The 14,220-nt window shown below is 55.7% G+C and overlaps 1 protein-coding gene across 1 annotated transcript in view; it reads left to right on the top strand.

Moving 5' to 3' along the window:
* Window positions 1-10,944, top strand: part of LOC116954957 (SH2 domain-containing adapter protein F) — a 47,943-nt gene extending 36,999 nt beyond the window's left edge. The window contains 1 exon segment of the mRNA XM_076052695.1: window positions 10,639-10,944. Coding sequence (XP_075908810.1) covers window positions 10,639-10,825 — 187 coding nt within the window. The 3' untranslated portion in view covers window positions 10,826-10,944.
* Window positions 10,945-14,220: the final 3,276 nt, after the last annotated feature.

Here is a 14,220-nt window from a genome sequence, read left to right as displayed (position 1 = left end):
TCTCTCAAGTCAGTCTCTCTCTCTCCCTCAAGTCAGTCTCTCTCTCTCCCTCAAGTCAGTCTCTCTTTCAAGTCAGTCTCTCTCTCTCAAGTCAGTCTCTCTCTCTCTCAAGTCAGTCTCTCTCTCTCTCAGGTCAGTCTCTCTCTCTCTCAAGTCAGTCTCTCTCTCTCTCTCAAGTCAGTCTCTCTCTCTCTCAAGTCAGTCTCTCTCTCTCAAGTCAGTCTCTCTCTCTCAAGTCAGTCTCTCTCTCTCTCTCTCAAGTCAGTCTCTCTCTCTTTCAAGTCAGTCTCTCTCTCTCTCAAGTCAGTCTCTCCCTCAAGTCAGTCTCTCCCTCAAGTCAGTCTCTCTCTCAAGTCAGTCTCTCTCTCTCTCAAGTCAGTCTCTCTCTCTCTCAAGTCAGTCTCTCTCTCTCTCAAGTCAGTCTCTCTCTCTCTCAAGTCAGTCTCTCTCTCTCAAGTCAGTCTCTCTCTCTCTCTCAAGTCAGTCTCTCTCTCAAGTCAGTCTCTCTCTCCCTCAAGTCAGTCTCTCTCTCTCAAGTCAGTCCTCCCTTACTCTCTCAAGTCAGTTCCTCGCTCTCTCTCACCCACACATCGTTCTCACGCGTTGTCGACTCACACAGAGACCCGTAGACTCACACAGAGACCAATAGACGGTACACACACACACACACCGTACACATACACACACCATACACACACACACACCGTACACACACACACACCGTACACACACACACACCGTACACACACACACACCGTACACACATACACACCATACACACACACACACACCATACACACACACACACACCGTACACACACACACACACGTACACACACACACATGTACACACACACACCGTACACACACACACCGTACACACACACACCGTACACACACACCGTACACACACACCGTACACACACACCGTACACACACACCGTACACACACACCGTACACACACCGTACACATAGCCCGTACATACACACACACCGTACACACACACCGTACACACACACCGTACATACACACACACACACACCGTACACACACACACACCGTACACACACACACCGTACACACACACACACCGTACACACACACACACCGTACACACACCGTACACACACACACACACTGTACACACACACACACACACCGTACACACACACCGTACGCACACACACACCGTACACACATACACCGTACGCACACACACCGTACACACATACACACCGTACACACACACACCGTACACACACACCGTACACACACACCGTACACACACACACACACCGTACACACACCGTACACACACACACACCGTACACACACACACACCGTACACACACACACCGTACACACACACACACACACACATACACACACACACGTACACACACACACACACACACCGTACACACACATTGTACACACACACCGTACACACACACACACACCGTACACACACACATTGCACACACACACATTGCACACACACACATTGTACACACACACACCGTACACACACACACACCGTACACACACACACACACACCGTACACACACACACACACACCGTACACACACACATTGTACACACACACCGTACACACACACATTGTACACACACACATTGTACACACACACATTGTACACACACACACATTGTACACACACACACATTGTACACACACACACCATTGTACACACACACACATTGTACACACACACACACACATTGTACCCACACACATTGTACACACACACCGTACACACACACATTGTACACACACACATTGTACACACACACATTGTACACACACACATTGTACACACACACATTGTACACACACACATTGTACACACACACCGTACACACACTCATTGTACACACACACACACCGTACACACACACCGTACACACACACATTGTACACACACACATTGTACACACACACATTGTACACACACACATTGTACACACACACACGTACACACACACACATTGTACACACACACACACATTGTACACACACACACCGTACACACACACACCGTACACACACACACCGTACACACACACACATTGTACACACACACACCGTACACACACACACCGTACACACACACACAATACACACACACATTGTACACACACACACCGTACACACACACACCGTACACACACACACCGTACAACACACACACCGTACACACACACACACACATTTACACACACACCATATACACACACACAAACACACACACCATACACACCTACACACACACACAATACACACACACACACACCATACACACACACATACCATACACACACACACAATACACACACACACACCATACACACACACACACCATACACACACACACACACCACACACACACACACACATACCGTACACACACACACATTGTACACACACAATACACACACACACCATACACACACACACACACCATACACACACACACACACCGTACACACACAATACACACACACACACAATACACACACACCGTACACACACACACACCATACACACACATTGTACACACACACATTGTACACACACACACAATACACACACACACACAATACACACACATACACACACACATACCGTACACACACACACCATACACACACCATACACACACCATACACACATACACACACCGTACACACACACACACAATACACACACACACACCATACACACACACCATACACACATACACACACACACACCGTACACACACACACACATACACACACACACCATACACACACACCGTACGCACACACACACACAATACACACACACACCGTACACACACACACACCGTACACACACACACCGTACACACACACACATGTGTACACACACACAATACACACACACACCATACACACACACACCACCCACACAATACACACACACACCATACACACACATTGTACACACAATACACACACACACCGTACATACACACACACACCATACACACACATACCGTACATACACACACACAATACACACACACGTACACACACACATTGTACACACACACACACACCGTACACACACACACACACAATACATACACACACACACACCACACACACACAATACACACACATACACACACACCGTACACACACACACAATACATACACACACACATACCGTACACACACACACACCGTACACACACACACACACAATACACACACACAATACACACACACCATACACACACACAATACATACACACACACACACCGTACACACATACACACACACAAAATACACACACACACCACACACACACACCATATATACACACACACACCATACACACACACATTGTACACACACACACACACACCATACATACACACACACACACAATACACACACACCGTACACACACACCATATACACACACACACCATACACACACATACCGTACACACACATACACACACACAATACATACACACACACACCGTACACACACCGGGGTTCACCGAGCGGTCGGCCGGCCTGGCGGGCGGAAGGAAGGAAGCCGAGGGCTCGGCCATTGTTCCCGGCGCTGCCGACAGAAGGCGCTCACCACGAGCGCCATCGCGGCGTCCACCGTGATGGATCGCTCGGCCCGCAAAGTGGGGGGGGGGGCTCCCTCTCTCTCTCGTTCTCTCGCTCGCTCGCTCTCTCTCTCCAGCTCTCTCTCTCCACCTAACTCTGTCTTGCTCACTCTCTCCACCTAACTCTCCAGCTCACTCTCTCTCTCTCGCTAACTCTCCCTCACTCTCTATCTATCTCTCTCTCGCTCACTGTCTCTCTCTCTGTCGCTCCCCGTCTCTCACTCGCTCTCTCCCCAGCTAACTCTCTCTCGCTCACTGTCTCTCTCTCTCTGTCTCTCTCTGTCTCTTGCTCTCTCTTGCTGTCTCACTCTCTCTCGCTAACTCTCCCTCACTCTCTATCTATCTCTCTCTCGCTCACTGTCTCTCTCTCTGTCTCTCTTGCTATATCTTGCTATCTCTTGATCTCTCACTCTCTCGCTAACTCTCCCTCTCGCTCCCTGTCTCTCACTCGCTCTCTCCCGAGCTAGCTCTCTCTCGCTCACTGTCTCTCTCCGTCTCTCTCTGTCTCTTGCTATCTCTTGCTCTCTCACTCTCGCTAACTCTCCCTCACTCTCTATCTATCTCTCTCTCTCGCTCACTATCTCTCTCTCTCTCGCTCCCCGTCTCTCACTCGCTCTCTCCCCAGCTAACTCTCTCTCGCTCACTGTCTCTCTCCGTCTCTCTCTGTCTCTTGCTATCTCTTGCTCTCTCACTCTCGCTAACTCTCCCTCACTCTCTATCTATCTCTCTCTCTCGCTCACTGTCTCTCTCTCTCTACCCGTCTCTCACTCGCTCTCTCCCCAGCTAACTCTCTCTCCCTCACTGTCTCTCTCTGTCTCTTGCTATCGCTTGCTCTCTCACTCACTCTCTCGCTAACTCTCCCTCTCTCTCGCTCCCGCACTGACGCTCGTCCCCCCAGCCACGTTGCCCGCCTTTCCCCATCCCTTGCCGCTAAACAAACCCAGAGGGAGCTCTCCGTTAGCCCGTGCTGGACCGCCGGCTAACACAACAGCTGCAATAACAATAATAACAACAGTAGTGATGATGCAGCTCAAGTATGCATTCACAAAGGTGTGATACTATGCCATGCAAAAAGTTTTGCTGGCTGGCGCATGGGCTGGTGTTGGCTAACCAATGAGCCAAGGCGGTGGCCACCGCATCGCGCGACGCCTTCAGATGCATCTAGATTGACAAACTCATTTCTTCGTGTTTAGTTTGTTGACCTTTCCACCCCCAGCGCCTATTAGCACGGTTGGCTACGTACGGTGCGAAAAGAAGTTCAGTATATGCACACACACACACACACAAGGTACGGGACATGTGTGAAAAAGAGCTTCATAGCTCATCGGATTCCTTTCAGTACAAATAAATATTCTGATTGTGCTGCCTGCGATTTGCTGGCACGCAACGTCGTCGCTCGCTACCGGAGGAGCCACCGTGAGAGGGCCGCTCCGGAGCTCCCAGAATGCAATGGCCCCGCCCCTCTCTCTCCATCCCCGTCCCGCATTTCAACGGCAGCCCTCGCCCTCTGAACCTCGCCCTCTGAACCTCGCGCCCTGAACCTCGCGCCCTGAACCTCGCCCTCTGAACCTCGCCCTCTGAACCTCGCCCTCTGAACCTCGCGCCCTCTGAACCTCGCCCTCTGAACCTCGCCATCTGAACCTCGCCCTCTGAACCTCGCCCTCTGAACCTCGCCCTCTGAACCTCGCCCTCTGAACCTCGCCCTCTGAACCTCGCCCTCTGAACCTCGCCCTCTGAACCTCGCCCTCTGAACCTCGCCCTCTGAACCTCGCCCTCTGAACCTCGCCCTCTGAACCTCGCCCTCTGAACCTCGCCCTCTGAACCTCGCCCTCTGAACCTCGCCCTCTGAACCTCGCCCTCTGAACCTCGCGCCCTGAACCTCGCGCCCTGAACCTCGCGCCCTGAACCTCGCCTGCGCCTGTGGGGACACCAGCTGTCTCTCTCTGTTTCTGTCTCTCTGTGTGTCTCTGTCTCTGTGTCGCTCTCTGTCTGTCTGTCTCTGTCGCTCTCTCTCTGTCGCTCTGTCTCTCTCTGTTTGTCTCTCTCTGTCTGTCTCTGTCGCTCTCTCTGTCTCTGTCTCTTTCTGTTTGTCACTCTCTGTCTGTCTGTTTCTGTCGCTGTCTCTCTCCGTCTCTCTCTGTTTGTCGCTCTCTCTCTGTCTCTCTGTGTCTCTCTGTCTCTCTCTCTCTCTGTCTCTCTCTCTCTGTCTCTCTCTGTCTCCAGAAGAGGAAATCCGCCACAGCTTCACCTCTCCTACCTCGACCCCCCCCCCACCCTCCCCCCACAGCTCCTCTCTGTTTGGCTTCCGCTGGAACCGCCCGGGGGGGGGGGGGGCGTGGGGGGTGACCGCCGCGATGCCGGTTCCTGGTTGGGCCACGGCTTGGGGGTGTAGGAAGCTGTCGTAGCGCGGTGGCCTCGTGAACCCAGGGGGCCTCGGGTCGGACTCCGTCTCTCTCGGCGGACGCGACCGTCGAAACGATGGCGGCCCAGTCTGTGTACGTGACTTCGCCGAAAGATCCAAAGAATCTGCTCGTCCCTTCGCACCGCTCCCCTCCGGAATTCCCTCCCCCCGTCATCTTCAACATCGTCCTCGAAATCGTCATCGTCATCGTCATCATCGTCGTCGTCTCGCGACCAAACATCCTGCGCCCAATGCAATCGAAACCAACCCAACTGTCCCCTACCTCCCCAACAAGCGGCACCGCTTTCCAACGGTGCCGCTTGTTGCCGGCCGCTTGGCGTCGCCCCGTTGTAGCCCCCACCCCCCCCCCCCCGCATGCCGCTAGGCCGCCCTCGCAAGTGCGGGCAGCAGTTGCGTCGCCTGGGGGGAAAAATTAAAAACCCCCTCCACTCGTAACGAGAGCCGAGCACGTCTTGTTTCGAGTTCGGGGTGGGTGGCGGAGGGGGAGAGCGCCTGAAGGGAGGAGGGGGCGGAGGGATGCGACGAGGAGAGGCGAGACAGGAGAAGATTTTTAATCTATTTTGTAAGACGCCGGCGATGGGTGCCGGAACCTGCGTGGAACTCGCGAGCGGTTTCCTCTTCGAGCCGCTGGTTCAGCGGCCCTGCGGGAGGCCAAGCGGTGGAAGATTCCACATTGCTGTGGCAGGGGCCCCCGAGGCTCTCCGTAGAACGACCGCGGTAGAGACGTAGCCTCGCACCCCGCGCGTCCAGCCCGTCGCACCGCTGTTGAACTTGGGGCTCTTCTCTCGTTGCTCTCGTTACCTCTCCCTTTCTCCTCCTCCTCCTCCCTCTCTCTCCCACACTCTCCAAATATCTCGCTCTCTCTCTGTGCTCCCTCTTTCCTCTCCTCTCTCTCGCTCAGTCTCTCCCACACTCACCAACTCTCTGCTGTTTCTCTCTCTCTCTCTCCCTCTTTCAGTTTATCTCTCCCGACTCCTCTCTATATTTGTATCTCCCTTTTTTTTGTTGTTTACGATCAGAGGAAACAAGAAGACGCTCGGTGTAGTCGGCACTTTGCTTCGTTCATCATTTAGGGGTTTTTTTCCAATGCTTTGCTTTTAAATGAAAGATTTCACAAAATGTTTCACGCTCTCCTCCTTCTTACCCCTTCCCTCTCTCTCTATCCCCCCTCTCTCCGGTAGTGGTGTGCGACTGTGGTCATCCAGAACAGAGCGTGGTACAACGTGTAACGACGCAGCGCCCCTATCCACAAACACGAAGGAGACATCACAGCGATGATGATTACACTTCACGCGCTTGTTCGCACGTGACCACCTGAATGTGAGATTGTGGTCGTTGGCTCTGCATCGACATCAGCAGCCGTACGACAAAAGGAAGACCTCCCTTCCTCCCCTCCCTGCCCTCCCCCTCCCTCCCTCCCCTCCCTCCCTCCCTCCCTTCCTCCCCTCCCTCCCTCCCTCCCTCCCCTCCCTCCCTCCCCTCCCTCCCTCCCTCCCTCCCTCCCCTCCCTTCCTCCCTCCCTCCCTCCTTCCCTCCCCTCCCCCCCTCCCCTCCCCCCCTCCCCTCCCTCCCTCCCTCCCTCCCTCCCCTCCCCCCCTCCCCTCCCTCCCTCTCTCCCTCCCTCCCCTCCCTCCCTCCCTGCCCTGCCCTCCCTGCCCTCCCTCCCTGCCCTCTCTCCCTCCCTGCCCTCCCTCCCTGCCCTCTCTCCCTCCCTCCCTGCCCTCCCACCCCCCCCAGTGGCGTGTGGCCGGGGTTAATGTGGCGTGCGGATCTCACTCTTTGTGTTTCCCTGCCCCGGCGCAGACCCCCATCATCGCCAGCCCCCCCCCCCCCCACCTTCCATGCTGCGAGCGCCGGGAGTTCGATTACCGGCCCCATTGTGGCTGGACGCACGCTCTTAACCTCGGCACACGCTGCTACCACCACCACCACACCACCACCACTACCACCACCACTACCACCACCACCACTACCACACCACCACCACTACCACCACCACCACCACACCACCACCACTACCACCACCACAACAAGCCACCACCAGCCACCACCGCTACCGCCACTTCCAGAATAAGTCACCACACCACCACCACACCACCACAACAACAAGCCACCACCAGCCACCACCGCTACCACCACTTCCAGAATAAGTCACCACCACCACACCACCACAACAACAAGCCACCACCAGCCACCACCACTACCACCACTTCCAGAATAAGTCACCACTACCACCACACCACCACAACAAGCCACCACCAGCCACCACCGCTACCACCACTTCCAGAATAAGTCACCACCACCATCACCACAACAAGCCACCACTACCACCACCGCTCCCTCTGCGTGTGTATGTGTGGTAGGTGTTATGGGTGCTCTGTGTGGTGAGGGGGGGGGGGTTGGTGGGCCACACTGAGACCCCGTCAGCTCACAGCACATTTGGGAGAAATCCGGCATAAGTCGGCGGGCTGCAGCTGACGCAAGGATCGGAACCAGGGTTGTCTCAGCGGTGCCGACTCCGCATCTCCCGCCGCTCATTCTCTCTCTCCCGCATCCCCCCCCCGTAACGGATTGGTGAAGCTCTCCTCCAAAGGACGCACGGCCGTAGGGTTGAGGAGGAGGAGCAGCAGCAGCGGCAGCGGCTGCGCGATCCGAGCGGAATGCCACCGATCGGAGAGACGGGGGGGGGGGGGGCGAGTGAGACTGGGAGATATTGAGAGTGTGGGAGAGAGCGGGAGTGAGAGAGAGAGTGGGAGAGAGCGGGAGGGAGAGTGAGACTGGGAGACATTGAGAGTGTGAGAGAGAGCGGGAGGGAGTGAGAGAGCGGGAGGGAGTGAGAGTGGGAGGGAGTGGGAGGGAGTGGGAGGGAGTGGGAGAGTGGGAGAGAGTGAAAGAGTGAGAGAGTGGGAGAGAGCGGGAGGGAGTGAGAGAGTGAGAGACATTGAGAGTGGAGAGAGAGCGGGAGGGAGTGAGAGAGTGGGAGAGGGTGTGGGCGCGGGCGAGATCGAAGGAAAGTGAGAGTGAGAGACAGAGAGAGCAGTAGAGAGAGACGGAGAGTGAGTGTGAGAGACAGAGAGTGAGAGTGGTAGAGAGAGACAGAGAGAGACGGAGAGAGAGAGACGGAGAGAGACAGAGAGAGACAGAGAGAGACAGAGAGAGAGACAGAGAGAGCGGTAGAGAGAGCGGTAGAGAGAGACAGAGAGAGAGAGACAGAGAGAGAGCGGTAGAGAGAGACAGAGAGAGAGACAGAGAGAGAGACAGAGAGAGAGAGACGGAGAGAGACGGAGAGAGACGGAGAGAGACAGAGAGAGACAGAGAGAGACAGAGAGAGACAGAGAGAGACAGAGAGAGACAGAGAGAGACAGAGAGAGACAGAGAGAGACAGAGAGAGACAGAGAGAGACAGAGAGAGACAGAGAGAGACAGAGAGAGACAGAGAGAGACAGAGAGAGACAGAGAGAGACAGAGAGAGACAGAGAGAGACAGAGAGAGACAGAGAGAGACAGAGAGAGACAGAGAGAGACAGAGAGAGACAGAGAGAGACAGAGAGAGACAGAGAGAGACAGAGAGAGACAGAGAGAGACAGAGAGAGACAGAGAGAGACAGAGAGAGACAGAGAGAGACAGAGAGAGACAGAGAGAGACAGAGAGAGACAGAGAGAGAACAGAGAGAGAGAGAGCGTGAGGCCAGCCCGCGTGTTTGGAGCAACCCGATATCGCGTTCTGCCTAACGACACCTGCTGTTTTCCACGTCGCACGCACCCCCTCTGCGTTCCTTCACGAGAATTCGTTTGTTTCGGTTCACGTTTTTCTCCCTCCCAGCCTCTCTTTTTACCCCCCTCCCCCGCCTCTCCCCTCCCTTCCCCGGTCGTCGATCTGCAGGGTGTCCACCGTAGGTCAGGAATCGTAGGGAAAACACAGCTTTCTGTTATTGGCTCGCGGTCTGGATTACAGTCCGTTGACTTGAACGGCGACCTCTTTCTGACTCCCGATTTCCTACGGGCAGAATTGTCTGGACGCCGTTCTTCCTTGCTCAGAGACGTCTTTGGGCCTCCTGCAGAAACCCAAAACAAAAACAAAAATTGGTTATTTTCCCCTCTGATTCCACACTTATGGGGGGCCACCCTGTAACATCTACAAGCCACCGTGACGACGAGAGAGAGAGACGCAAACCCCAAATATACAGCAGCAGCAGGGGTTGGGATCGAACCCACGACCTCCTGTAGATCAGGCGAGGTAGTTAACATCTCCCTAGCCACCGTGATGATGATGAGAGAGGGATGTAACCCACGACCTCCTGTGTACCAGGCGAGGTTATTAACATCTCCCTAGCCACCGTGATGATGATGAGAGAGGGATAGAACCCACGACCTCCTGTGTACCAGGCGAGGTAGTTAACATCTCCCTAGCCCCACCCCGCGGCACCACAAGGTGGTGTGGACAACACCAATTCTCGTCTGCACCGTCCCATCTCCCCAGTGACGATGTCTACACCGCCCCCCCCTGCCCCCCCCCCCTGCCCCCCCCCCGCCCCCCCCGGCAGGAGCAGCCAGGGCTTCATGCACATGAAGCTGACGCGCACCAAGGAGGGCAAGTACATCCTGGGGCAGAACAGCCCCCCGTTCGACGCCATCCCCGAGGTGATCCACTTCTACACGAGCCGCAAGCTGCCCATCAAGGGGGCGGAGCACATGTCGCTGCTGTACCCGGTGCCCGTGCGGACGCTCTGACCCAACACGAGCGGTGCGCCGCCGTCGCTTACTCGCATTTCTGTCGCCGTCACCGCGGCCGCGTCGGCCGTCGCCGTCTTCCTCCCCGACGGCGGTGCCGCCGGACCTCCGCCGTGGCCGCCGACTCTCAGCGGCGGCGGCCGCCGAACTTCTGTCGCCCGCCGTAGCCGCTGCGGCGGCAGGGCCGCGGCGGGGGGGGCGGCCTCCTCCAGGTCGACGCCCGAGGGGAACCGTGCGACATGCTTCCTCTCGTCGGTGCGCTCGCTGGATTACAAGAGTGTGGGTGGGTGGGTGGGTAGGTGAGTGGGTGGCTAGGTGAGTGGATGGGTGAGTGGGTGGCTAGGTGGGTGGGTGGCTAGTTGAGTGGGTGGCTAGGTGAGTGGATGGGTGAGTGGGTGGCTAGGTGAGTGGATGGGTGAGTGGGTGGCTAGGTGAGTGGGTGGCTAGGTGAGTGGGTGGCTAGGTGAGTGGGTGGCTAGGTGAGTGGATGGGTGAGTGGGTGGCTAGGTGAGTGGGTGAGTGGCTAGGTGAGTGGGTGAGTGAGTGGGTGGCTAGGTGAGTGGGTGGCTAGGTGGGTGGGTGGCTAGGTGAGTGGCTAGGTGAGTGGGTGAGTGGGTGGGTGGCTAGGTGAGTGAGTGAGTGGCTAGGTGAGTGGGTGAGTGGCTAGGTGAGTGGGTGAGTGAGTGGGTGGCTAGGTGGGTGGGTGGGTGGCTAGGTGAGTGGGTGAGTGGGTGGCCAGGTGGGTGGGTGGCTAGGTGAGTGGGTGAGTGGCTAGGTGAGTGGGTGGGTGAGTGGGTGGCTAGGTGAGTGGGTGACTGAGTGGGTGGGTGGGTAGGTGAGTGGGTGAGTGAGTGGGTGGCTAGGTGAGTGAGTGGGTGGCTAGGTGAGTGTGTGGGTGAGTGGCGGGGGGTGGGGGTGGGCACGCCGGCTGCCCCATGCCCCCACTGAGGTCTCGTCACTGAATTCGTCGCGGGGGTTGAAGGGGGGCGGCTGTAAGCGGCCCCCCGGCACGCCGGTTAATTTAAATCAGTATTTACGTTGTTGTTGTTGTTGTTACTGTCCCTTGTTTGTTTGCTTCCCGTTCGTTCGTTCGCCTCCGATGAACAAATGCCGCCCAAAGCGAAGAGTGGCGTTGCAGCGGCACCGCCGTGCTGGATTTTTATATTCCCAAAGCGCCAGGCTGCGGCCAGGCCGAGTAGGCCCGCTTCAACCTCCCGGAGTGGCAGGCGCCTCCACCCACCCACCCAGCCTGCTTCGGATGGGGCAGGTGTGGTGGGTGCGGCCAACCCACAACTTTCCAAGGACTTGGTTCGACTCGAGGCCCGATACTTGGCCCGCGTGGAAGAGTAGGCCAAGCGCCGTCTAGTGGGGGGTGGTGGTGGTGGTGGTGGTGGGGGGGGGGTCACTGTAGAACTCCTCGTAGCGAGATGACGCTCTTCCTTCCGCCAGCGTTAGAGCGGAGCAAGTTGCAGGGGCTGCACCACTACCTGAGTGAGAGGGAGAGATTGTGAGAGAGGAGTGAGTGTGAGAGAGGAGTGAGTGTGAGAGAGAGGGAGAGAGGAGTGAGAGATGAGTGAGAGCGAGAGAGGAGTGAGTGTGAGAGGAGTGAGTGTGTGAGAGAGCGAGAGAGGAGTGAGTGTGAGAGTGAGAGAGGAGTGAGTATGAGAGGGAGCGAGAGAGGAGTGAGTGTGAGAGAGGAGTGAGTGAGAGAGAGAGCGAGAGTGCGAGTGAGAGATGAGTGAGAGGGAGGGAGAGAGGAGTGAGTGTGAGAGAGGAGCGAGAGTGGAGCGAGAGAGAAGCGAGAGAGGAGCGAGAGAGGAGCGAGAGAGGAGCGAGAGAGGAGCGAGAGAGGAGCGAGAGAGGAGCGAGAGAGGGGAGTTGGAGGGAGCGAGAGAACGAGGTGGCGAAGGTTTCGATCGCGGACCAAGAGCGGCGCGCTCCGTGTGCCGAGGAGCGGTGGACCGCTGGCTCAGCGCGCCCTCTCCGTTACACCAATCTCTCTCTCTCTTACACACTCTCTCTTACACTCTCTTACACACTCTCTTACACACAATCTCTCTCTTACACTCTCTCTTACACTCTCTCACTCTTTTACACTCTCTCACTCTCTTACACTCTCTTACACTCTCACTCTCTCTCTTACACTCTCTCTTACACTCTCTCACTCTCACTCACTCTCTTACACTCTCTCACTCTCACTCTCTTACACTCTCTCACTCTCTCTTACACTCTCTCACTGTCTCACTCTCTCTTACACTCTCTCTTACACCCTCTCACTCTCTCTTACACTCTCTCTCATTCACTCTCTTACACTCTCTCACTCTCTCTCTCTCACACTCTCACTCACTCTCTTACACTCTCTCACACTCTCTCTCACTCACGTTCTCTCTCTTACACTCTCACTCACTCTCTTACACTCTCTCTCTCTCTTACACTCTCTCTCTCTCTCTCTTACACACTCTCTCTTACACTCTCTCTATCACTCTCACTCCCTTACACTCTCTCTCTCTTACACTCTCTCTCTCTCTTACACACTCTCTCTTACACTCTCTCTATCACTCTCACTCTCTTACACTCTCTCTCTTACACTCTCTCTATCACTCTCACTCTCTTACACTCTCTCTTACACTCTCTCTTACACTCGCACACTCTCTCTTACACTTTCTCTTACACTCTCTCTTACACTCTCTCTTACACTCTCTCTTACACTCTCTCACACTCTCTCTCTCTCACGTCCTCCGGTGCGGGATCGACACTGGCTCGCCTCTGCCACCGCGGCATTGCCCGCGACACGGTGGGCGGGGGTGGGCGGGCTGCATCGCCACGCTTTTTTTGATCCACGTGGTGGTTAACGTGACACTTTGTACTGTGGGCACGCGCACGCGCGTAAATGGAATAAAATGAAATAAAATGAACATTGTGAACTGTGGTGTTGCTGGTAGCCTGTGCGTATGTGTGGTGTGGGGAACAGTGGCGTAGCGGGAATTGACCGGAGTTCGATTCCTGCTCACGGCCAACACCACCAGTGACGATTATCCAAACCGGTCCTGGGCCTCCCCTCGGCCGACTCAGCCTCAAACGAGTACCTGGTGCGGTGCGTTAAAACATCGCCACTGGGGAGACAAAGGCGGCCGGGCGTGGTGCTGGCCACGCGGAGAAGCCGTCGTAGGCTGGAAGGGCGGCTCACGGAGAAGCGGATATCGCAGAACTAGCTCCGACTGAGATCCCTGCTTCTTCGCGTGAGAGTTGAATGGTCGCGAGCAACTTTCCCACATCGCTCTGTCGATGCGAAAGCAACGTCCGTCGCGTGAACGGTCAAACCGGTGTTTTTGTTATCGTCAGATTTTGAAATTGTTTCCACATTAAAGTGTAAAACCAAATTCAATGCCACGGAG

Source organism: Petromyzon marinus, chromosome 57 (assembly GCF_048934315.1).
Source record: "Petromyzon marinus isolate PM22_M1 ecotype Great Lakes invasive population chromosome 57, UKy_Petmar_22M1.pri1.0, whole genome shotgun sequence".
NCBI classification, from domain to species: Eukaryota; Metazoa; Chordata; class Hyperoartia; order Petromyzontiformes; family Petromyzontidae; genus Petromyzon; species Petromyzon marinus.
The sequence above is the reverse complement of the archived record's forward strand: the minus strand, read 5'-3'. Positions and strand labels throughout refer to the sequence as shown.